Genomic DNA, 24429 nt, shown 5'->3' with positions numbered 1-24429 from the left:
ATAGATATTTTTAGGTTATGAAATATTTATTAAACCTTTCATAATGCTGTTACATGCATGGAAAAAAAATAAACCCAACCACCTCTTTTAGATCCAGCTCTACGTTTGAACTGGGACATAGTCCATTTCTTCTGGTTGTGATACTGCAGAATGGTGGATTTGGGGGCATTTCAGTGCTGTGTAGCTAGGGGAGCATAAAAAGACAATAGATTCTTCTCAGGGTGGCCTCTAAATATTCCCAGTTGTTTGTTGCACTACCTTGTGTTGCTGAGGTTCCCAACGTAGTGGAAAGCAGCACCCTCCTTTGACAATGCCTCCATAAGTGCCGTCTCTTGACACCAGACATTAGGAGCTGAGGTTATAAAAGTGCACAGAAAGCCCCACTCCTTTGGCTTCTTCCATTGGTCCCAGCCCAAAAATTGAAATATGTAGAGGTTCTTTGAGTGTTGTTAGGTTACTTACCAGTAACTTTCTTTATATAGCACTTTTTTTTTCTGTAGGTCTCAAAGTACTAGTGAAGTAGATGAGTATTATCCCCTTCTTAGTGATGTGGAACTGAGGCACAAAGGTTAAAACCTTGTTCAATGCCATACTGTAAATCAGTGGTGGAGAATAAAACTTGGATCTAATTCCTCGGTCTGTGCCCTATCCACTGGACCATGTTGCTTCCAGGATGAAAGAATTCCATCCTTATTTTACCACCCTCATTTATGTGTCTCTGTGCATAAGTGTTCAATGGGGGCAAACAGAAGCAGAAAATGGGCACGCCTGATATCAGGAATTCAGGAAACTTAGATTTTACAAGTTTTACATCTTTGTTCTTAATCCACTGGTGAAAAATGGCTCATAGTTCAGGGGCTACCAATATCAAAAAATTTAAATAAAACTGACAGGTTTCAGAGTGGTAGCCGTGTTAGTCTGTATCAGCAAAAAGAACGAGGAGTACTTGTGGCACCTTTACAACTACAATACCTACCTGCTGAAGTGAAGAAACCGATTGACACAGCCAGAAGAGTACCTAGAAGTCACCTACTCCAGGACAGGCCCAACAAAGAAAGTAACAGAACACCACTAGCCGTCACCTTCAGCCCCCAACTAAAACCTCTCCAGTGCATCATCAAGGATCTACAACCTATCCTGAAGGACAATCCCTCAATCTCACAGATCTTGGGAGACAGGCCAGTCCTCGCTACAGACAGCCCCCCAACCTGAAGCAAATACTCACCAGCAACCACACAACAAAAACACTAACCCAGGAACCTATCCTTGCAACAAAGCCCGTTGCCAACTCTGTCCACATATCTATTCAAGGGACACCATCATAGGACCTAATCACATCAGTCACACTATCAGGCTCGTTCACCTGCACATCTACCAATGTGATATATGCCATCATGTGCCAGCAATGCCCCTCTGCCATGTACATTGGCCAAACCGGACAGTCTCTACGCAAAAGAATAAATGGACACAAATCAGACGTCAAGAATTATAACATTCAAAAACCAGTCGGAGAACACTTCAACCTCCCTGGTCACTCGATTACAGACCTCAAAGTCACAAAAAAACTTAAAAAACAGACTCCCAACGAGAAACTGCAGAATTGGAATTAATTTGCAAACTGGACACAATTAAATTAGGCTTGAATAAAGACTGGGAGTGGATGGGTCATTACACAAAGTAAAAACTATTTCCCCATGCTAATTCCGCCCCCCCCCCCCCCCCCGTTACTCACACCTTCTTGTCAACTGTTTGAAATGGGCCATCCTGATTATCACTACAAATTTTTTTTTATCCTGCTGATAATAGCTCACCTTAATTGATTACTCTCGTTATAGTTAGTATGGCAATACCCATTTTTTCATGTTCTCTGTTTATATATATCTTCCTACTGTATTTTCCACTGCGTGCATCCGATGAAGTGAGTTTTAGCCCACGAAAGCTTATGCTCAAATAAATGTGTTAGTCTCTAAGGTGCCACAAGTTCTTTTTAAATAAAACTGTTAGTTCTCATTAGAAAAGGTGTATACATTGCTCTGTGTTCATGTGGAAAACCTGCATTAAATTCCCTGATCTGATCTTGTGCTCCCATTGGAGAAGAGCTGCAGAGAAAACATACTCTGTGTCCAGGGGTTCTCACAACAAAAACTTTGGTGGCCTCAGAGTGCGGCCACCAACTCTTGCTGGTGGCTGCTCTGACACTTTTTCCTAAAATACTTAATTAACTTTAGGAAAAACAAATAAATATGCACATATATATGTCCAAATCAGTGTAATTTATTTATGTAGGGCTCTTTGCAGACTCAATAATAAAAATAATGTACAGTTGTCTGTATTCTTTACTGGACCCAAACAGAATAGAAACACAAGGTGCTTTGCATGTTCTTGTCTTTTTTTGTTGTTGATTTTTTGGGGGGGAGGTGTTGCTTTTTTAAAATGGCTTACTAGCTAGTAACTCTGTTTCTGTGAAAAGTGATATTTGTGTTTGTTAATATCACTTTTCACAGCAGCAGACTTGCTAGCAAGGAGGCTGTGAAAAGTGATATTTGGAACAGACTTACTCAGCCGTGGTAAACCAGAGGACAGATTAAGCCCTGGATGGGGAGGTGGGTAGGGAGGCAGCAGGGGCCAAGGGAGCAGCAGCGGCCAGAGGCAATGTGGTAGTGAACCCGGGGCCAGAGCCCAGAGCCCAAAGCCCCACAGCCTTAGGATGGAGACTGCTGCTGTGTGGCTGGAGGTCAGAGCTCGCACCCCAGACCTGAAGCCAGAAGCCTGAACCCCACCACCCCTGGGAAGGGGGGAACTCACACTGGCTGCCTGCTCCTCTGGTGGATCCATTGCTCTCCACCACCTCCCTGTCCTCAATCACCACTGAGGAGGCTGTGCCCGCAAGAAAAGCCCATGGTGGCTGTATTTGAGAATGCTGGTTTAGGAAGTGCTTTATGTTGCTCAGTACTGAGCAGGTGAGCCAGTCTGATGTACATAATGTTTCTGTGGTTATGTTTACACTACAGCCTCTGGTTTTAAAGTCCCGGGCATGGCACTCACACAAAAAGAGGAGCATGCATGAGCACTGCATCAGGAAAGCATGAATGGGAGCACTGGCCGCTTCTGTGTATGTGCATTAGTATCTTTCTGCAGACAGATCCTGACCCTGGTGCAGTCCAGTGGCACTCCTAGCAACCTGATTACTTGGAGAGGCTCTGGGGCACAGGATGGGGGGAAGGATAGGGCTGCTTTCTGCTACAGTTGTACTTCACCTTTCTTGTCCCACCCCCTTTCAAGGAGGTTGGCCTATGCCACTGCTATTTCCTTACAAAGGGGTGTGGGGTGGAGGGGTCACTTACCTTTGCTTTCCTGGCACATAGCCTCTTCTGCTTTCCCCATGTCCTGCAAAAGAGCTTAAAGCAGCCAGGTTCTATCTGAGCCTGTAGTAGGTTCTGAATGGTGAAGATGAAGGGGACCCATTCACTGCCTCATGAATTACTTCCAGGCACCCTTGAAGTATGCAGCGTTGAAAGGGGGCTGAGCCAGTCCTCCTCCCCAAGTTGTGTAAGAGTCTGGGGAAAGAGACGCTTACCTGTCCCCAAACTCTGATTGGCTTTGCTCTTCCTGTTAACCACCTTTTTTTCAAGGCCTGGAGAAAAATGTGTTGGTGTGCTTCCTCAGGGCATTGCACAAGCAGTAAGATTCTAGTGTGCCAGACAGAAAAATGGACTAGATGTGACATGCTGTCAAAGGCACAAAGCAAACTGAAAACTAGAGATTTTTTTTGTTTATTTCAGGTGTTTGTAATGTTTGCTATTTGTAAAAGTAGGTTAAAATATGTCTTTTTTAGAACACGTTTTAAGTTTCTGTAGAAGAAATGTACGTTCAAGAGTAGGGTTAAAATTCTTTTCTCGGTGTAGGTTGGCAGAGGCTAATGTCAAATGAAGGAGATGCATAGTGTGTAAAGGAGCAAGATGGCTTATTGCATTATGATGACCACCCCACTGACCTATATTAAAAGCTGTTTCAATATCAGCCACTTGTCACTATCTCTTGATGGAAGGTAGAAACTTCTGAGCACAATGCAGCCATCAGATCCTCAGAAAGGGGGTCTGCAAGCATAACTTCCATTGTAAATTTCAAGAAATCTGTGCTTCATGAATCTCACTGAAGCAACTTAAAATGGTATTACTCCATTAATAGCGGCTTTTAAGATAAAGTATAACTCATGCTGCTATCACAAATAAGTATTCAGTTAGGGTTAGTGCTAATACAGTTAAAACTGAGGCTTATGGTGGAATTTTAAAATGAATGATTTGGAGGGATAAAGGGAGAGTTCTAGACAGATGGGGCGGGGGGTCATGTAGCTGAAAATTACCATTCTTCCCACCTCTTCTTCCAAAAACTGACTCCTCATGCTAAGAGTTGCACAAAATTAGCACTTTTAATGAGTGTCTACAACTTTTCCTTCCTTCAGAGGCTTTAAAGCTTAACTTTTTAATTTGCTTGCTGAAAAGGGTTTCTCTTTATTCTTACATGTATATTAGTAGTAGTTTTTGAAGGTAGGGTGATATTTACGTTCCTGCTAAAACATAAAAGGATTTGTGTGCCTGCACCACCACTTAAGCATTTATTCATTTGAAGATTGGTGCTAAGGAAGAGTGCTGTAATTAAATTATCTCCTTTATTTAAAACTTCCTTTGCACAGAAAATTACTCATCACAGGGGTTTATAATCTAATAAACAAATATCTGATGGGAGTGAGAATTCAATCTTAAAATAAAAAAAATACTGAGTTTGGTTGGTTCAAGTATTCAAAACTAGATGAAGTAATTAGTAGGGTGGAAGAAGAGATATTTAAACTTAAGTACATGATGTGGCATTTTGACATGATCATGACCAATAAGAACTCCGCTTGCATATAATGAAGAATTTGAAGGAGGCATAAATATGCTGTCCAGAGAGGCAGGATAGTCTAGTGGATTAAACTCAGAGTCAGGAACTGATGCATTCAGACTTCCGGTGTGGCCTTGTGCAAGCTCTGGCTGAGTCCACATGGGGGGACTCAATCACCTGTATTGTATTGGACCCAACCTTTGAATCCCATATACTTCCAAGCCAATGAGGTTTGAGCAGCATCCAGACATTCTCTAGTCCTGGCCACCCAGGCACACTGTCAGGATGCAGATTCCCTGTCTGGCATCCCTCATTTGGCTGCGGAACCCATCATTAACATGGGGCCCTGAGATCAGTGTTGATACTCCTAAGCCTCCCCAGTAGCTAATGCATGCTCTCCCAGAGTCCACCCCTGCAGGCATTCTGGGTTATAGTGCAGTCCTTTGGGGACTGTGTGACAATTTTAAAGCAAGGAACAATTTTAAAGAGGATTATTAACATAGAGGATTATTAACAGTTAATGGTTCTATCAGAAGTCAATGCTGTTTGTTTGTATTTATGAATTACTGTAGTGCCTAGGGGCCCTAGACAGGGACCAGGACCCTGTTGGGCCGGGCACTTTTCAAACACAGAACACCAACAGAGTAGAACTATTCAGTGTTGATTCAATGTTCCTTGATGGCCTTGTCATGTCTTTCTGACATAGTACACCTCTACCCCGATATAACGCTGTCCTTGGGAGCCAAAAAATCTCACCGCGTTATAGGTGAAACCGCGTTGTATCGAACTTGCTTTGATCCACTGGAGTGCGCAGCCCCGCCCCCCCCGGAGCGCTGCTTTACTGCGTTATATCCGAATTCGTGGTCTATCGGGTTGCGTTATATCGGGGTAGAGGTGTACCTTGCTACATGTCCGTTTACTACTACCAGATTATGATTTAATTCACTATCAGTGTTATAAGTACGAATAGCATAAAACCAAATGGAATTCGTGACTGAACACCTCATATTCCCCAAACTGTCACACAGGTCACTTACTTTGTTTCCCTATAGGAAAATTGGGGAGAATACCTACTTCACAGGTGCATTGTGAGAATTAATACTAAGTATTACTAAAAAAAAATGATTATAATGAGATAATTTAACCCTTTATGTAATTCAGAGTAATGAAACAGCGCATCCACTGTTTGCAGGGTGGGAATCCTGATTGAATCTTTAGTATTAACTTTGTAGGAAAATGATATACCTAGGTCTGTCAGTTTGCTATTTTGAGAGATCTGACATGTCAATATATACTACTATATTCAGTGGAAAAAACTGTTCATGCAGAATTAAGGTTGCTTGGTGGTATGTTGTCCCCTTGCAGAACATTGAAATGAATAAAACTCAAACTTATGAAAACCAGGAAATGCATGGTTAAGATTGCCCAGGCAACCTTAACTCTGCCATATTTCAGTAATGCCTCAGTACGCCGAGCCCGAGCCCGACAGCTTCAACCCTGGGCGTCAGGGCTCAGGTTACAGGCCCCCCCAACTTGGGCTGAAGCCCTTGGGCTTTGGCCTTTCCACCTGGGAAAGCAGGGCTTGGGCAGTCTCCGACTTTGGCCCCCCCTTCTTGGGTCATATAGTAATTTTTGTTGGCAGAAAGGGGTCGCGGCGCAATGAAGTTTGAGAACCCTTGGTGTAGACACTACTTACGCCAAAGGGAGGGGTTTTCCTGTTGGTGTAGGTAATCCACCTCCTTGAGAGGTGGTAGCTAGGTTGATGGAATAATTGTTCCATCTACCTAGCTCTGTTTATGCTGGGTGGGGGTGGGGTGAGATTGGCTTAACTAAGGGCTTGTCTACACTTACATTTTATAGTGCTTTAACTTGCTGGCTCAGGGATGTGAAAAATCACCCCCCTGAGTGCAGCAAGTCTGAGTGCTTTAAAGCGCTAGTGTAGACAGGCTCTGAGCGCTGGGAGCCAATTCCCTCATGGAGGTGGATTACCAGGAGCGCAGGGAGAGCTCTCTCCCAGCGCTCGCGCGCGACCACACTTGCACTTCAAAGCGCTGCTGCATGAGCGTTCCCGCAGCAGCACTTTGAAGTTTCTAGTGTAGACATACCCTAAGTTGCTCAGGCATGTGAATTTTTCACACCCCTGAATGTAGTGAAGCTGATTTAATTTTTTAGTGCAGACCAGGCCTAAACAAGCACATTTATTCATAAGGTGAAAACAACCTACACTTATGCTAATAAGCTTAGCAGAAATCACGCCTTTCCTCTCCCCAGCTCCAGGAGGGCTCTGGTAGGAGTCAGGCCTTCAAAACCCCACAAAGGGCTTTTTCTGTGGCTACAAGTTCATAACCGCTTTAGCTCAGAACAAGCACACCCATGCATAGTTTAATTTTTCTTCTATGCAGTTTGGGCCTTTGATCTTCAGGTTCTGGGAACAAGTAATCAATAAACAATGGTCTCTTCCTCAGGGTGTAGCTTCAAAAGGAGGAGTTTTGCATAACTGGAGGTGGGAATTTGCATTCAGCTCCCTCTAGAGATTCCCCAGGTAAATACTTGATACTGTTTGTCCCAAATATCTATTCTCTCCTGGTACGTTGTTCAATACAGTCCTTTGAAGTTCATAATGCTTCCAGGGTTCACATCCCATCTCCCTCTTAGAGAGGTTACATGCACTCCTGGCCCACAATAATATGTAACCTTTTAATTAATACAATAAACTCCAAAGATACTTACTGAATTATGTTTAAGGTTTTGCAAGGATATTGCAGGAAAGTGCCATATCTGTCACTCCCTGCTAATTATATAATGTACACAATTCTTCACTGAAGTGATGCATTCTGCGTCCTGAAGGTACACATGCAGCTCCTCCCTTTGTTCACATGCATCAGGGGTGTGTGTGAAATTATAGATATCCTCAATCATAATCACAGCTCTGTCACATATCACAATAAAACCCACACATGGCCTCATATTACTAACACACCTTTGCCAAGCAGGCCCAACTACTGCCTCCACCTATTAATGTAGGTACACTTAACAACCAACACACTGACTTGTACCTGGAGTGTATCCAAATAATTGCCATTGGTTACTGCCCGTTCATGGAACAGAGGGAACATGGTGTGGGCAACTGTTTTTCTTCCTTTTTGCTATTCAGTAGTGTTAAATGAAATCTTGTAGGGGTGAGTGAATGGGTTGTAAAACGAGGTGAAGAGCTTGCACATTTAAGCGACTGTGGAGTTGGCAGAATAAAGGTGTGTGTGTTAATAGGGCATATGACGCATTGCTGGTTTTTAGAAGCTTAAGTTTTGCTCAAATCAGTATTCTGCAAGGTGGCGACTTACCACCAAGCAGCAACTCTGATAACATTTTTTTGCCATTGAATTTACTAGTTTTTTTTGAACAGGAGAAAATATGTTGTTAGGAGTTAGTCATTTAGGCAGTTATAAATATCATGTCCTGCAATTCGTGTACTGAGCTAGCCACCCCCATCAGCTGTGCCCCACTAGCCCTGCTCCAGCACATCATGCCTCAACCCATTCAGTGCCTTCCCACCAGAAGCAGGGAATGCATCTCCCTGAAGTCTTCACTCCCTGGTGTGCACATGCTTCTGTTGCTGTTACTTCCCCCTTTTACAATCTGACATGCATCCAGTGGCTGGAGCAAAGGAAAACTATGGTACAGTGGAATAGCTGTGTGCAGGAAGGTTGGCAGAGCTGGGAGTTTAGGGTAGTTGTGGTGCACTGGCAAAGCTGGGGGTTGTGTGGGGTGCTGGCAGAGCTGGGGCTGCAGGGCACTTGGGGGAAGTGGCAGAGCTGGGGGATGCCCTGGCTTTCTTATGAGCCCCCAACCTCTTTCGCCTCCCCTGCTATCCATCCCTATTTATCATAGAATCCTGGACATGTAGGGCTGGAAAGGGACCTCAAGAGGTCATATAGTCTAGTCCTCCTATGCTGAGGCAGGACCAAATACACCCACACCATCCTTAACTGGTGTTGTCCAACCTGTTCTTAAATCCTCTATTGCTGGGGATTACACAACCTCCCTTTGAAGCATGTTCCAGGGTTTAACTACGCTTTAGTTAGATATTTGGAAAAATATCTAACTTAAATCTCCCTTGCTAAAGATTAACCTCATTACTACTTGTCCTACGTTCAGTAGACATGGAGAACAGTTGATCACCAGCTGCTTTATTACAGCCCTTAGCATATGTCCCTCCTTTGGTTGTCTTTTCTCAAGACTAAACATGCCCAGTTTTTTTAACCTTTCCTCACAGATCAGGTTTTCTAAACCTTTTCCCATTTTTGTCATGATTATAGAGATGCTCCCACAAGAACATAGGGAAGACCTTAAATCCATTGTGTCTGAAGGACAGTTAGTAGCCCAGATGTTGCTATAGGCTGCGTTAGATGCTTCTGATACAGTAGCATGCTCAATGGCCACTTCCATAGCCATGCTGCTGCTCTGCTATAGTTTGAGCATTGCTTCCTGTTTTAAAATATGGCTGTCCTAAGGGCTCTGAACTCCACGTACTTTCTTGAATAATCTTGAAATTTGCTGTGCCTCATGGGACTGTGGAGATAAGACTAGTGGTCAAAATTTGACATCGTTTGGGTAAGGATTTCCTGAGAGAGACCCCGTTAAAACAGACAACCTCCTCTCACTGTTCCTCCCCCAACCCTAAAACCAAGTTGTCTACAAAATCACCTTGTTCTAAGATTCTTTGTGTGTGCGCACACCATGGGCTCAAATTAAACCTCTAATTGTGTCCAAACTGACCTCAGCCATTCAGGATTTATCTCAATCTATCCCTTTGGGCAATATTGGGATGGAAAAGAATCTGTAGAAGCATATCTGACAAAGTCCCAGAGTAGCTGAAGGATACAGCGTGAACCCCAGCCATACTCATTGACTGTGCATTCAAGCCTGCTGTTTTTTTTTTTTTAAAGTTGTGAAAAACTGATCTTTATTTTTCCAGAAATATACAAACTTATTCTCTCATTTCTCCATCTTCTTCTACTCCTCTGATGTACAGGATCAAAACTTCACCAAGGTGTCTTGACAATGCACCATCTATGTATTCTTCTGTGTTTGCAAGCTGCATGTTCATGTAGCCATCGACAGACACCAGGTAGCCCTTGTACTCCATCCCCCACTTCAGCTTCACCATCACTGGCTTCCCCATCAGCCCATTCAGGAAGGGCTTGGGGTTCAGGGGCAAGCTCATGGTAACGTGGCCTGGCAGAAGGCAGCGGTAAAAACAAAAATTACTCGCAGGGCCGCACGTGCGCCATGTTGGTAGGCATCTGTGTGTGACTGCTGGGCATAAATATAAAGTAAACAATGAAATAAGGTTTTTTTTTTTTTTTTTTGGTTTGGCATGAGTGGCACAGCTTTGCCAGACGATGCTATAACTATTTCATAACTAGTAAATCCATGTGTGTATTGTTAGCTTCCCATATGCTGCAAGGTACTGTATTGTTCCTGAAAAGTTTACGTCAGAAAGTGAGAGCCCATTAGTCAAGGGGGTCCTCGGAAGATGAAGAGATTAAGGACTTGGTATACCATGACAGTGAATAGGGAACAGTTCCTGATGCCAGTGAAGGGTCACTTCAGCATTGGCTGTCTCCTCTCTCCACTACACCCCCCAGACACTTACAAAAGTGGGGGAGGGGGATGCCCTGAGCAGTTCGGGACAGTGTCTGGCCTCTATCTAGGGTTGGCCTTTAGCCGTGTTACCATGTCACAAAGGCTTTGTTTGCCTTAGACTTCAAAAGGGTTGGGAAAGTACTTTTGATTCAGCAGGTTGTAGTGAGGTGTTCTATAGAGACAGCTCCTTTGTGGGAATGTGCTGGCTCTTAAGGGCCTTTGTGTCTGTTCACACTGAGGGTGCAAGGTTTCCGTCAAGGGGGTTAAGGAGTGGGTCTTCTGTACTGCGCTGCTAGTCAAGGATGTGACTAGCATAATTGATTAGGTCTGTTGGTTGCTGTAGTAGATAGAGCTGTCATCTGAGTTGGGTTGAGTTGCAGTAGTTTTTACCACCTACTTCCATAAGGTAGACTTAAGCATCCACATAGCCTTCTGTACCTAGAGAAATATTCTGAAATCTGGCAATGGGAGCCAACTTCCTTGATGTTAGGGGTTTCATCCTTAACATCATAGTATGTGTGCTGGAGGAGTCTTGTGTCATGCTGTCAGTGTCTAAGATCTCTGCCTCCACCTGTGTTTTCTCCCTTGTGGAGTCTGTATGGGGGTTGTGGCAGCCAGATCCTTCTCACTGACCCTTTGGGATATATCTACAAAGTAAACGTGGACTGTGAAAGCTGCAGAGAGACAAGGTGAGTCTTGGGGATCTGATGGCAGCAGTGTGAGGAGTGTAGTATGTTGCCTGTTTTTATAGCTGCCAAGCATGGCGACTGTGGTGTCATGGATTGGATATTCATCCTAGTTAACTGGCTAGGGCACAATCTGCAACCAGGTCCTCTGGGATAGTGAAAGGGGGGGAGAAAAAGAGAGGAGGAAAGGGAAGAGCAATTGCTCTTCTCTGGAAACATGAAAATGATGCTCGGCATTTCAGTAGAGGAAAGCAAATGCAGAATTACTGCTTGTGGCCAAGAGGGTATGTGAGTCTGTCCCAGTATGTGAACGGGGTAGAGATAGTCTTACAGTTCTTAAAGAGGCTCTGTTACCTGTAACTGATTTCTCTGCAGTAGAGCTGTGTAGATGTAGATTGCAAAGATTAATATCTCAGTCAATATTGCCTACCTAGGCTTTCTGTAAAGCCACATGGTACTGTTCTGGTGCCTTCCTGTGTTACAATTCCTGAAGTATGTGTGTCATCTCTCTAATATCTTGGGACCAGCATGGCTACAACTACCTCTTTACACTCTCATGCATTTCTGCATTGCTTCCATGGGATGGCGAGAACATGAGTGGGAGAGTGGGCTTGTATTGGGATCAAAATAGCATTTCATGGGGAAGTGGGTGAAACTCTATATCATGGCAGTGATGTGTGAGGTAGAAAGTATGGGGCATACATGTTGGGTAATGCTGGATTCAGGTGAGTATTGTTTCTTGAGGTTACTTTAAGTCAGTGGTTCTCAAACTTTTGTACTGGTGACCCCTTTCACATAGCTAGCCTCTGAGTGCGACCCCACCTTATACATTAAAAACACTTCTTTATATATTTAACACCACTATAAATGCTGGATGCAAAGTGGGGTTTGAGCTGGAGGCAGACAGCTTGTGCCCCCCCCCCCATGTAATAACCTTGTGACCCCCTAAAGGGTCCCGACCCCCAGTTTGAGAACCCCTGCTTTAAGTGGTCTGTCGGGAGGGGGAGAGTATTTGAGAAGTAGCTCCTTGCAAGAGAAATGTGGTGGCTCTTAAACAAGCTTTTTTGTTTGCCTCTGGAAAACCATAGGGAGAAATTGGGTTCCTGGTCTATTCAATACTTCTTGTAAATGTACCTTGGAGTAGGGCTGCCCATACTCAAGTTTCTACTGCCATAGGTTAGGCTACTTGCTCTCCAGTACCAACAACTGTTAGCGAGGCTTTCAGTGATGACTATAGTTTCAACTTCAGACAATTTGTCCTCTGCATCATAGTCTGTTTTTATGTCAGTTGGGGGAGCCTTTTCTAGACCCAGGTCATGGCAAAAAAGATGTCTCCCTCTGAAAGCCATCTTATCTGTGGACATCTTCTTTTGTCTTGTCGGATCCATCTGGGGGTTGTTGCAGCAGGATGTTTCCTTCAGAACTCCAGGAAACAAAGCTACAGTGCAAGCATTGCAAAGAAAGGTGACTTGCAGGGATCTGGTTGACTTTATAACTGCCAAGAGAGGAGAAAAGCCTTGCCTTATAGAAATGGGCTCACAGGCAGTACAGTACTTGAATCAGATGGCATGAACCCCTCAAAAAAAACCCTTCCTTGGAACTGTTGCAGGGTGTCTTCATGTGATTAGGCTTAGGACACTATTGTCAGATAACCTTCGCACACAAAAGTGAACACTTGACACCTTTGCGCTGATGCTTTCACAATGTTTCACAATGCCAGAGTGCGTAGGGGCAGGGAGGGGCATTCTTTGCATACTAACAGAGTGTGATGATTTTTTTTTTTTTTTGGCCAGGTACTCATGAAACTCTGTGTAGATAATTGAGTTCTATTGCCCTCACAAAACTAGTGCAGCATCAAGGAGAAGTATTCTCATGTAAACTTACACCTACTGCACAGGAGATTCTGAAATGTTCATTACAGGCCTTGAGTAGCCATGAAATGATGGGACAGACCATCACATGGTCCTTGCTTAGCAACCTGAAGCATAGCTCTGGCAGCTGTCAATCTCCTGCACCACTTTTCTCCCTCAACAAGGTCTCCCACTTGTCCAGCTCTGTATACCCATGTATGCCAACTGCCTTTCTTGCACTGTGCGGAATTTACAACGCTGAAGCTATTACATGCTGAAAAACAGTATGGAAATACTGAGGACTGCAGTATATCATGAGTAAGACAGTGTAGGGATTTTTCTTTATGCTGTGGAAGGGAGGATACCTCTACTGAACCAGGTGGAAATAAGAGGTAGTGGGTGGTGGATTATGTTGCCTCCACAGTGGGTGCCAAAACTTTTATTAAAACAAAATCTAGAAAACATATCTAAGTTAAGATGATAAACTAAAAATAAAACACTATCAAATCAAATTAAGATCATATCACACAAGTTAGTCTCAGTAATGGATTGGAGTTACATCATTAAATTAATACCAAAAATAATTAACCATTGTACATTTTAAGGAGTATAAGAACATGGCTGTCGATTTGGGTATATATCCTAACTAAAGAATTTTACCATAGTCAATCAAATCTATAATTTGAAGCTGATTAAATATCTTAATATTGAAACCAGTTATAAAGCTTCCTTCTTAGCCACCACATAGGAATTAAAGTCTGACACTTTCCTCCCCTCCATACCCTCAAAGGAGATATTAGAATACGGACTTTAACAGAACTCTTGATAGACAAAAGTTTAATTTCCTATTTACCAGAAATTAGAGACGATAATCTCAAGTCTTTCAGGATTTTTAAACAGAGAACACACTGTAATGAGTGTCTTTGAGACAATATTTAGGGCTGTTTAAACCTGAGGAGCTCCTTTCAGGCGCTTTCCCTGGGCTTGTTTTATGGATGCTCATACCGCATGCATGCACACAGCTACACTTACTTTCACCTCTAAAAATAAAAAGACCGGGACATCTCCCGGTTAATAATAAATAAATAAAAAAAAAACCCAGGGTAAAATATGGAAACTGGAAAATAAGATACTTGTGTTCACAAGGGGTTCATGAACTTTTCAATGTTTGCATGCAGCCTGCTGGACACTTGTAGAGTAGGAGTTGGAATGGCAGTTAAGGAGTCATACAGGGATGTTCTGCTGGCACAATGTTTCCCACTAGCGGGCTGCCTCTGGTGTAGGGAGAGACTGGTCAGAGGCTGGAATGGCTTGTGGATGTTGAGACTTCCTCTCCCCAAGGAGATCACTCTTGGAAATTCTGGAACTTCAGTCTTCCCTCAGTTTTCTTGTTGATCAAAAGGCAAAGATTCTCAATGTTACCTTTGATTCGTATGATTGATGAGTTTTGCTTGTTCCATCCATGGTCTTTGGGCCAGTCAGATATGAGGCCATTGTTAACAAGCATCAATGTTGGAAAAGTCCCTCTAAGCTAGAAATTAAAAACAAACACGTTTTCCATACCACAGTGACTCTTGGTCTGTGACCCTGCAAAAATGAGAAATCCAGACACGTAAAACCTCTTTTGAGGAGGCTGACATGGTCTTATTTGGGTGAAAGGTCTTAAGATGATACTGTGTCAATAGTTTAGGGAAAATTCAAAAGGAACCCCTATAAAAATAACTAATAGGAAAAACTCTAGCTTAACAAAACCAGTCACTCTATATTAATTTATCAGCAAAAATAAAATTAATTAAAACATGACAAATTTCATCATCTCCACTTTCTTCTCTGCTAATCTAAATATAGACAGATGTTCTTATTCTTGCAGATAAAGCAATTTTAGTTTCTTGTGAAATCTACATCATGACAGAGAAAAGTTACTTAAAACTAATCGAGAAGCCCATTTATAATATAAAATTAATGCTATAGAAGGTCTATACAGCCATATAAGTTATGCTTCTCACAATGGGTGGGATTCTTTCCCCAGCAAAGCCATTATGGGGTTCCATAAACTGTCTTCACTTTCCATCACAGTGTACTGCCTTTCCTGAAACCTTTCTCACACCACTAGCTTGATCCCAGGTAATACCAAACTGTAATTAAAGCTCTTTTAATATAGACAGATTGCTCCCACTCTTAGGGAAATATTTGTACCATTGGTTGCCTCACCCACTCTGAAATGTTTGGGGAAGCTAGCCTCCTAGTTCTTTGCTATTTATTATGACATTTGCCAAACATCCTGTCAGAACTGGGACCTCCTATGAGATGCTGTGCAAGTATATAGGTAGAGTCCTGCAAATCTGCAGAAATCTGCTTTATAACCTGTAACATGTTTGCGGATCAGATGCGGATACAAATTTTGTATCCATGCAGGGTTCTACATATAGGTAGATATGGTCTCTGCCCCCAAAGAGCTACAGTCTAACTAAAAATAAGACACACAAAGTGAATGTTACAAAGAGGAAGAGAGTAACAGTATTTGAAGGTTTTTAGTTCTTCCAGTGCCTCACTCAAAAAACATTCCCAATTCACACTCCTCAGTTGTATTCCAAGACCCATTTCATATGCTGTCTTCTTTTTCTGCCCCCGCATACTGCAGCTGATATCAGAGGGGGAGACCATTTGTCTGAGTTGACTAGCTTTAAAACTGCAAATGTGAGACTTCTAGGGCATGGAATAGACAAGCTACATCTCCTGACTTTGTTTCAGCAGTGATTCTTGTTTCAAGATGCACAGAAAAAAGATAATTGGTTCCTGTAGTAGGTAGCGTAGATCAATCCAAGTTAAACTCTTACTTACAAATTTGGTACCATTTAAATGCTGAGGAAACAAATATATAATTCACTCACTGCTTTTTTGATTATGAAGCTCTTTCAAGTCTCAAACTGGAATTGCACTGCAAACTCCAAGATGATGATAACATAGCTCACTTGTCACTTTGCATTTGACGTAAATTCTAATTAAATTTTAACTAGCCATTTTTTTTTTTTTTTGCAGAGCAAATTCGATTAAAAAATATAAGACAAGTATATGGAAGATGTCTGTGGTACCGTTTGCGGTTATTAAAACCACAACAAAATATAATTCCTTCAATAAAGTAAGTATATTTCATTTGGGTAACTTCTCATTTAAATTACCACTGTATTTTGTATTTTTTTTTTTTTTACATAAATTTGAAGTTTTAATTAAAGGAACTGGAACTAGTTCTATAATAAAGTAATAGCTTTCATAACTTTTTAAAGAAAGGGACTATTGGAATCTGCTACAATTTCATAATGGAAAGTTGTTAATAATTAATATCTAATAGGGCTTGAAATTCAGAGAGAAGCCACTCGTGTTACAGCTTCTTAAATTCCTGTTCAGTTAACCTAGTAGACCTCAACAGTAATCAACAATTTGACCTGGATCTTATCAATAATGGAGCAGAATTCTGTTGTCCCTTCCCTCAAATTAGCAATGCTATTGATGTCATTCAGTTAATACAATACATAGAAAGATGTTCAAATGTTTTGCTCGTTTAAATGTAATGCCTGTGTTCTTATCCCCCACAGTTTGTTACCCTTTCTCACATCTCCTCCTCTCTCCTCCCCTTTACTTCCCAGCTGTTCAGTTTTATTCCTTTTTTTCTGTTTTTTGCTTTTTTTTATAAAAGCAGAACTTGCATTCATTATTGGGTGCAAAATATTCTATGTAAATGAGGAACAGAGAGACTTTCTTGTTTGTTAATCTATGCTGTTTGTTGGGGGAGATTTTTTGATGTGTGGGGGTAGAAGGGTGTGGAAGTGGAGAAACTGTCACGGTTTTGCTTGTCTATGTAAACAGCAATAAAAAAGCCGAGTCATTCAGCAGACCTATCAGTGTCCAAAGCCATTTTATCACCGAGGGTATTCGTTCTAAAATTGTTTGGGTTTTTTTGGATCTCATTATTTAATGTGGGATCCTTAAGTTTAGTTATATATAAATTAGCTTCACAAATTACTTATATAGTGTTATGTTAGAAGTAAAGATGATTGTGTGTATTTTATTTTACCCTTCATATTCTTCCCAAATAGGAAAGCAATTCTTCTTGCTGGATGGGCACTGTTTCTGTTTCTTGCATACAAAGTTTCCAAAACAGACCGAGAATATCAAGAATACAACCCTTATGAAGTCTTACATTTGGACCCAGTAAGTAATAGTGCCCTTGTTGGGTAATGCACATTACTTTAATATGTCATACTTAGGACTTGCTTTATATGTAAAACTAAGCTGGAGGAAATACTAGTGAGGGCCTCCATGAGGGTTGAAAGCATATCTCAAGATGCAATTAACTTTTACCTTCTGAACATTGCTAGTGTGTATTGCAGATTACTGATGCTCCCTTATCTTAATTTTTAATTTGTAACTATAATACCAAAGTCCCTTCAAGTCTCTGATGCCCTTATACAGTATATTGAGATGAAGATTTCAGTTTTCATCTGTTTTGAATGACTCACGTGATCGTAGCTAAGCATTATCTGAAAAAATTTCAGAGCAAAAACCAGACTTATGTGGGCTGTGGGCAGTCATGCATATTAACAACATAGTAGACCTACCAAGAGAAGTTTAATCTGAGATGCAACGTTGCACAAAAGCCCTTTATGCATCTTAGAATTGTGGAGCAGTTTTGGTGGTGCAGGCTGGATAAGCTGTATAAACAATCCCTACTTCATATGGTTCACATCTGCCTGTTGTGTTCTAGTCTCTTTCTTCTTGATGTAAGGTAAATTGTGCCATTTACGTAAGACTACTATTGAGGCACTTCCTTCTTTGTTCTAAGCTCCACAGAACTGTTAAAACGGGTACTTCAGCCAGCTTGTGGTTTGGGGGCAGAACCAGACACGTCAATCACTGGCAGCAGGGGAATGCGCTGCCTGCTGAAGTTCCTTCCAGTTAATCTTTGAGTAATTGTCCACATGGATTCCACTTGTGGTGTGCATATGCCCCATGCATGCAGAATTCAGATTTTTTGACCACTGTGTCCATTGGGGGGGCCTCACCTGCATTTTAGATGTCCTTGTGCATCCCCATCCCCCACCTGAGGGCATAAAGAGTGGCGCAGATCCAGCCATCCCTCAGTTCTTTCTTACTGCCCATGGCAGTGAGATGGAACCCCTGCAGTGTCTGCCTGGTATTGCTATTGAAGGAAAAATGTTGCAATTTTCCCTGGTGGTGAGGGACTCGTTTCTAAGTGGGGGGAGATTTTCACTAGAAAGAGTGGAGTAACTATCCAGGTCCTTCACAGGCAGCCAGATGCAGGCAGGCTTTCACGTCAGACCTCTCCTTTGGGCACACACTTTCTCGAGTGGCATCAGAATAACAAAAATAAATATGAACTGTGATCTGACACCGAAGAGTCTCCACAGGCTTTCACAAGCAATGCAAATATGGGGAGATGGTGTTGCACGTTTGGTTCCCCTCAACATAAAAATCCCACAGCCTAAGGGCTTCTCCCTGTGGGGTGAAAAAGACATTGGGATTTGAATCTGTTTCATGCAGGTATATGGGACTTTGATTCATGGGATCAAATGCTCTGGCAAATCAGTTCCCAGCTATCTTAGTGATACAGTGGGAAGCTTATGGAAAACAGGGTATTCAAAGTCATCAGAAAAGTCAACTCGCAGTCCTGCCAGACACTATAGAAAGGAATACAGGTCATTTGGCAAATTTAAGGAGTCTGTGAAGTGTTTCTTCCTGTTTTACCTCTTTGCATGTGGAAGCTAAAACAAGTTCAGGGTGAATAACTGCCCTCCATTGCCTCAGATGCAGGTCTCCCAACCAGCGCTGGCTGGTGTTAGATCCCCAATTGGTGCCAGGCTTTTTCAGTTTGGGAGCAAAAGAGTTACCGATATCTTTGACCAAATGAGGTCACTATATATTGTCCAGAGGGAGTACCCAGTGCAGCTGTGCTAGAATTACAGGAACAGCTTTGTCCCATTCCCAACCTCATCAATCCTGGAAAGGTCATGACATGAATGAAATCATCCATCACCTACTTCAGATCAGAGTATTACAACCTGTTCCCTATCCTATTTCTAGCCTGAGAAAATCGGGGACAAACAAAGCAGAGTCCTGTCTGAAACATCTAAATAGGTTCCTAAAGGAGGTTCAACTTCAAAGCATTCCCATTTTCAGACAGTCTGTATTGTGAGGTGTTCACCCCTCTCCCTGCTGGTTGGATTCAGAACAAAGATTGACAGCTAGCCTGTGGCCAAGACCACCCCTCTGTGGAGCACCCCTGAGTTCTTTTCCTCTAGTTTTGGGTAGACTGGAGACCTAGTGGTCTTCTCTTTATAGCAGTGCCTATCAAGATAGGACATAGTCACATTACGATTTTTTTTTTTTTAATTGGAGACTCCTAAATTATTATTATTATTATTTTTTTAATGTTCTCTGTTTGCTGGGGGTTTCTGAACCAGATTTGCCTCAGACACTGTCCTGCAGATCTGTTTTCCCCATCTTTCATGAGCGGTGGCAGGTAGGGAAAGAGAGGGTCACAAATGCCCTCAAGTCTCTTTTTCCTGTTCAGGAATATTAGGACCAGATTGTCTAGCTGCAAAGAGGATCCAACAGCCACACCAAAGGGCAACCTGAAGGTGCAGGGGTGGGCCAGGTCCTTATGTAGCCCTCCAGGCATGGGGCCTAACCCGCTCAGCCAGTGTGAGGGCCAGATCTATTCCAAGCCAGGAAATTGGACTATGGAGTGGACCCCCACCCCAGTTGGTATGCAGTAGGCAGCACAGGCAGATCTCCTAGCCCGGAGCCTTCTGTGGGGAAAAGCTGCAACTGCCTGTGATTAAGCAGATGATCTGTTTAACTCCTCATGTCCACAGTGCAGACTTGTTGGGAGAGGGGTGGGCAAGTGACAATTCATCTTCTTCCCCACTAATAGCTCCATGGGGATTACCACCCCCCTCAACCTCAGTATTGCCCTTTGAAATAATGAAGTGGTTGCACTTCAGTCTGGGTGGACAGGCAGGTTACATGCCAATGGAGCATCTTCCGACAAAGGAAACAGCCTTGGAAGGAGGGAGGGATTTTTTCTATCTGCCCCCCTCCCAAACCCTTCTATCTCTACCCGGGAGATGGCAGGACACTTTGGAACAGGGGTGAAATGTGACGTTGCCTTAGCCACCCTGCCCGCAACCCAAAAAATGTATTGTGCCCTGAATGGGACTTCAGGGTGGAAACCTGTGGCTACATTCTCCCGAAAAGGCAAGAAAAGAGAGAGAATTAAAAGCCTGCAGGTTCAAAATGCTCCTCAGTTCAGACTCTGGCCTTGAGTTGCCCATTACAAGCAATGAGGAAGGTGTACTTGCAGGGACAGTGGCACTTACATAAAAGGGAAAATCAAAGAAGAGGGACTCTTCCTCCTCTAGCTCATCCCCAGTATATTAAAAAAAAAAAAAAAAAGAGAGAGAAAAGTTTAAGGTTCATAAGATCAAAAAAGCGAAGAGATCAGAGAATGAGAGGGAGATGTGAAATTCTTTCTCCTCCTCATCCACCTTGATCTCCTTGGAGGATGGGCAGAATTAGAGGATGACTTGCAAGAGAGGCTTTCCCTCCGCAGGTATTTAATCATGTGTTATGGAAGGTGCTCACCACCCTGGAAATGCTGCCTGAGACTTTTGAGGAGCCACCAATTCCAGAGTAATCCAAGAAAGCAGCTTAGAAATATTTTCAAGCTAAAGCAAAGAGAGAAATGTGTTCCACTGCATCTAGTATTTGAAGAAGTAATCAAGGCTTGGGTGGGCATCTCCTAACAAAGACAAGCATCCCAACAGACCCATCGAGTTCTCTTCTAAACATTTGGTCAAAGGTAGATGCAGCAGCTGCCACTTTGGTCAAAGACACTCTGAAGGAATGAGAGGGAGAGTTTGCCATGAGAGCCAACAGACTGAAAAAATCCAGTCATTTCTAAGAAAGCACTTAGAGATCTTTGGGCATCTGCAGCAGACTCTTGTTTTGTCAGGGTGATTCTAGCCTGGATAGAATGTCTGACCCAACTAGGCCTGACTCAAGATAAAAAAACTGAAAACGAGCTTGAACAAGCTCTTGCTATCAGCTTCCTGGATCCCCCTTAAATTAGAGGCCATGGAGAGAGCTGCTAATGTGGTGTCATGAAGACACACTTGGCTTTGTGTCTGGAAAGCAGAAACACAAATAAAACACCTTGTGATCTCAATCAAGTACATTGGGGGCAAGTTGTTTTATGAGGACATGGACTAAGCAGTAGCAGAAGTTAGTGAGGAAAATCTCTTCTGTTTCATCACCTCCTGCCTTTTGTTATCTTCCTTTCACGGTTACCAGCCCATAAGAAATCCACAGATCTAGAAGAGATAGAGAAATTTAAAATAGGACTCTTTGAAAAGATCCTCAAGACTGGTGGTTGTTTTCTGGTTTAAGGTCCCCATGTCCAAGAAGACATTTTATCTGGGGGAAAGGTTTCAGAAATTTGAACACACATGGGAGATAAGTGAGTACTAGACGGTTCTACAGGGTTATGCCATCACAATAGTATGTAATCAAGTCCTCCAGAGACAAGTTCGTAGTCTTTCCCCAGATCAAAGAACCTGATCAAACCCCTTCTCTGCAGTGGAGCTATAGAGCTGGTACCAGTGAGACTGATTTTGGTGGAGTGTACTCAATATTCTGTATGTTCCCAAAGAAGGATGGGGGACATGAGCCATATTACAGCTCAAGTCCCTCAACAAATAGATGGAAGCACTAAAGTTTATCATCATGGCTCTGTTACACTGGGATTTCTTGACTGCCTTAGACCTCAGGGAGATCTACATACATATGCCATTTAGGGAGAGCTGCTGAAAATTTCTACATTTCTGTTATAGTGGGAAGCATTTCAACAGAGGGATCTCTCATTCGGGCAAGTGATTACCCCACGAGTCTTCACAAAGATCCTGGTGGTCTTAGTTGTTCTTGGTGGATGTTAGAGATGGGGATGTGGCCTGTCTTGCCCGGTGGGTGGAGCAGGAGGTGATAGCTAGAAATAAAATTCCAGGGTCAGAGGCCAGAGTTGAGGATCAGAGCCGAAGACACAAGTCAGGAATCGGAACTGAGGTTCAGAGCCGGGTTACCTGGAGCGAGGCAGGATGGGAGAAACGCAGGGGCTGATGCTGGAATAAGGAGGAGCAAGCCTGGCAACAAGTAGACTTCCCATCAATCAGGCAGCCTACTACAGGTTAGCTGTGCTCATAGGTTGCTGGTAGACTGGATCAGCTGCAGGCCTGATTCCTGACAGCGGGTGTGGGCGGAGACACTCATCCTTACTTAAACCATATCATCTGCTCCTTGTCCTTTCAAATGCCTTTTGGGGTCTAGAGGAGATTAACCCTGTTACAAGACTGTGGTTTTCTGGTGAATATAGTGAGTCATCTCCAACCATCTCAGCAACTTCTGCATTCAGAAGTGATCCTGGACACAAAGGTGTTCACTTCAGAGGAGACACGACAGAAGATACTCTCCTCACTTCACCATGTGTCATCAGATATCACTAAAAATTCTGACGAAATTCCTCAGTATGCTAATTTCATGTGTGGACGCCTTCCAATGGGCCAGATTTTATATGAGTGCTTCAAAAATTCCTCTTACCATAGTAGCAAGAAATTGCAACCAATTGGGATTGGAGAGTCACCCTTCTTAGGTCAATCACTTCGTCCCTCAAATGGTGGACTCATCCTTTGAGATTCCAGCAGGGGTATCTGATGTCAGAGCTGGTGAGACTTGTTTCAGCCTCTGCTTTGCCTCCTAGTCCTATGCTTTCAAAGGAGATTGAATGGCATACACTGGATGTAAGGAGAACTTGTGTTTCTGTGCACTTGAGGTAGATTTCATCAGAAAACCACAGCTTTCTTCATCTTCTCACTCGTCAGTCAAAAGGTGGAAAAAAACAAAAAACCTGGAGTGAATCCACCAGGTAACATTACTGCCCATTCTGAGGTTCAGCTACCTCTTGGGCAGAAGAGTCTTGTGCTTCATATGAAGAAATTTGAAAGGCAGCTACATAGTCATCATGGTTAATGTCCTTTCTTCTTTGAATATAGCTTTTTGGGGGAGTTAGGGGGAAGGTACTTCAGAATGTGCTGCCGCAGCAGTAATCTGGGGTCAGTCTTCCACGTATATAGTTTGAATCCTCCTCCTACCCTAAAGTTGAGTACTGCTTTGCACGTCTCACAGTACACACTGCAGGTTATAGGGAGGAGGGTCTGGTGAGAAAAGAACATTTCCTTCTTATCTGTGAGCTTTCTTTCTAATGTCCTACATGTCTGATGGTCTGGTCCACTTCCAGAGATTAACTAGTCTCAGAATTGAAGTAATTGGTTCTCTCTGTCTGACAGCCAAATGCAAATTTTTAGCAGTACCTTGTTTTAGTGTCCATAGTGTGTGTAGGGTTTTTTTGTACATTCTGAATTTCAAGATCCTAAATTCAAAGACACTACCTGATGATACCTTGTCACTGTTGAGCATTTTGAAATATTAGCACGTATTACCAACCCCTTCAGATTCACAAGTCAGGTGACAGTGAAACCACTTTAATTGAATTTCAATTATTTTTTAATGAAATTTCACACTAATAGTTTGTATAAGGAACATAACAAATGTACCTCTTAGCTAATTAATTCTGTATTAGCAGTATAGCATGCTGGTATGCCCTCTCCTCCCCCTGAATCTAGACAAAAGGCATCTTTGCTTCACTGGGATCACTCTGAAACCAGAGTGTAATGAAAATACAGTACACAAGGCCCAAGTACAAGAGATCCCCAAAGAAGAATTGAAGTTAAGGATTGCTGCAATGAACAAAGAAGCCATCAGTAAGAAGCTAGAGCTGTGCACCCACTAAACACCCAGAGGTAATACTAAACATTGTCCATGGTAGAGTGGCATCACCATCAGTCAGTGTAAATGAACACACTTGGAATTCGCGAAATGCAAGAATTTGAATGTAGCTGTCCCATATGGTTCTATGACACAATACCAAGGATAGTAGAGACACTAGTAGTGACAAAGCATGTACAGGTTGGTTCAACAAAGATATTTGACACTAAGCTTATCTATTAAAGAGTGATAGACTTAGAAGCAAGTTCACAAGGGGTTGACATCAAGAATATTTTGTCATGATTTGGATCGTTTACCAATATTCACTGACTCTGGTGACCTGAAGATTGCCACGGCTAAGTCTACCTAAAGAAGCAGCTGCAGACAGAGGGGTCAATAAAACATATTCACAAGAAGGCACCTGCACAGTCATTGGTGGTTCTGCAATTCTTTGAGTAGTACAGGTGTTAGTA

At 42.7% G+C, this 24429-nt stretch overlaps 2 protein-coding genes across 2 annotated transcripts in view; one reads left to right on the top strand and one right to left on the bottom strand.

Annotated features, from left to right (window-relative positions):
- SEC63 (SEC63 homolog, protein translocation regulator) overlaps positions 1-24429 on the top strand; it is a 113018-nt gene that overhangs the window by 5629 nt on the left and 82960 nt on the right. Inside the window, exons 2-3 of the mRNA XM_065401045.1 lie at positions 16103-16202; positions 17158-17272. Coding sequence (XP_065257117.1) covers positions 16103-16202; positions 17158-17272 — 215 coding nt within the window. The remainder of the gene's footprint in view (positions 1-16102; positions 16203-17157; positions 17273-24429) is intronic.
- LOC135876674 (small nuclear ribonucleoprotein F-like) lies at positions 9869-10156 on the bottom strand. Its single transcript, XM_065401956.1, has one exon. It carries the CDS (start codon positions 10103-10105, stop codon positions 9869-9871), a length of 237 nt encoding a protein of 78 aa, XP_065258028.1. The 5' UTR covers positions 10106-10156.

Source organism: Emys orbicularis, chromosome 3, assembly GCF_028017835.1.
Source record: "Emys orbicularis isolate rEmyOrb1 chromosome 3, rEmyOrb1.hap1, whole genome shotgun sequence".
Lineage (NCBI taxonomy): Eukaryota > Metazoa > Chordata > Testudines > Emydidae > Emys > Emys orbicularis.
Note: the sequence above shows the minus strand (reverse complement) of the source record. Positions and strands in the feature narration are given on the sequence as shown.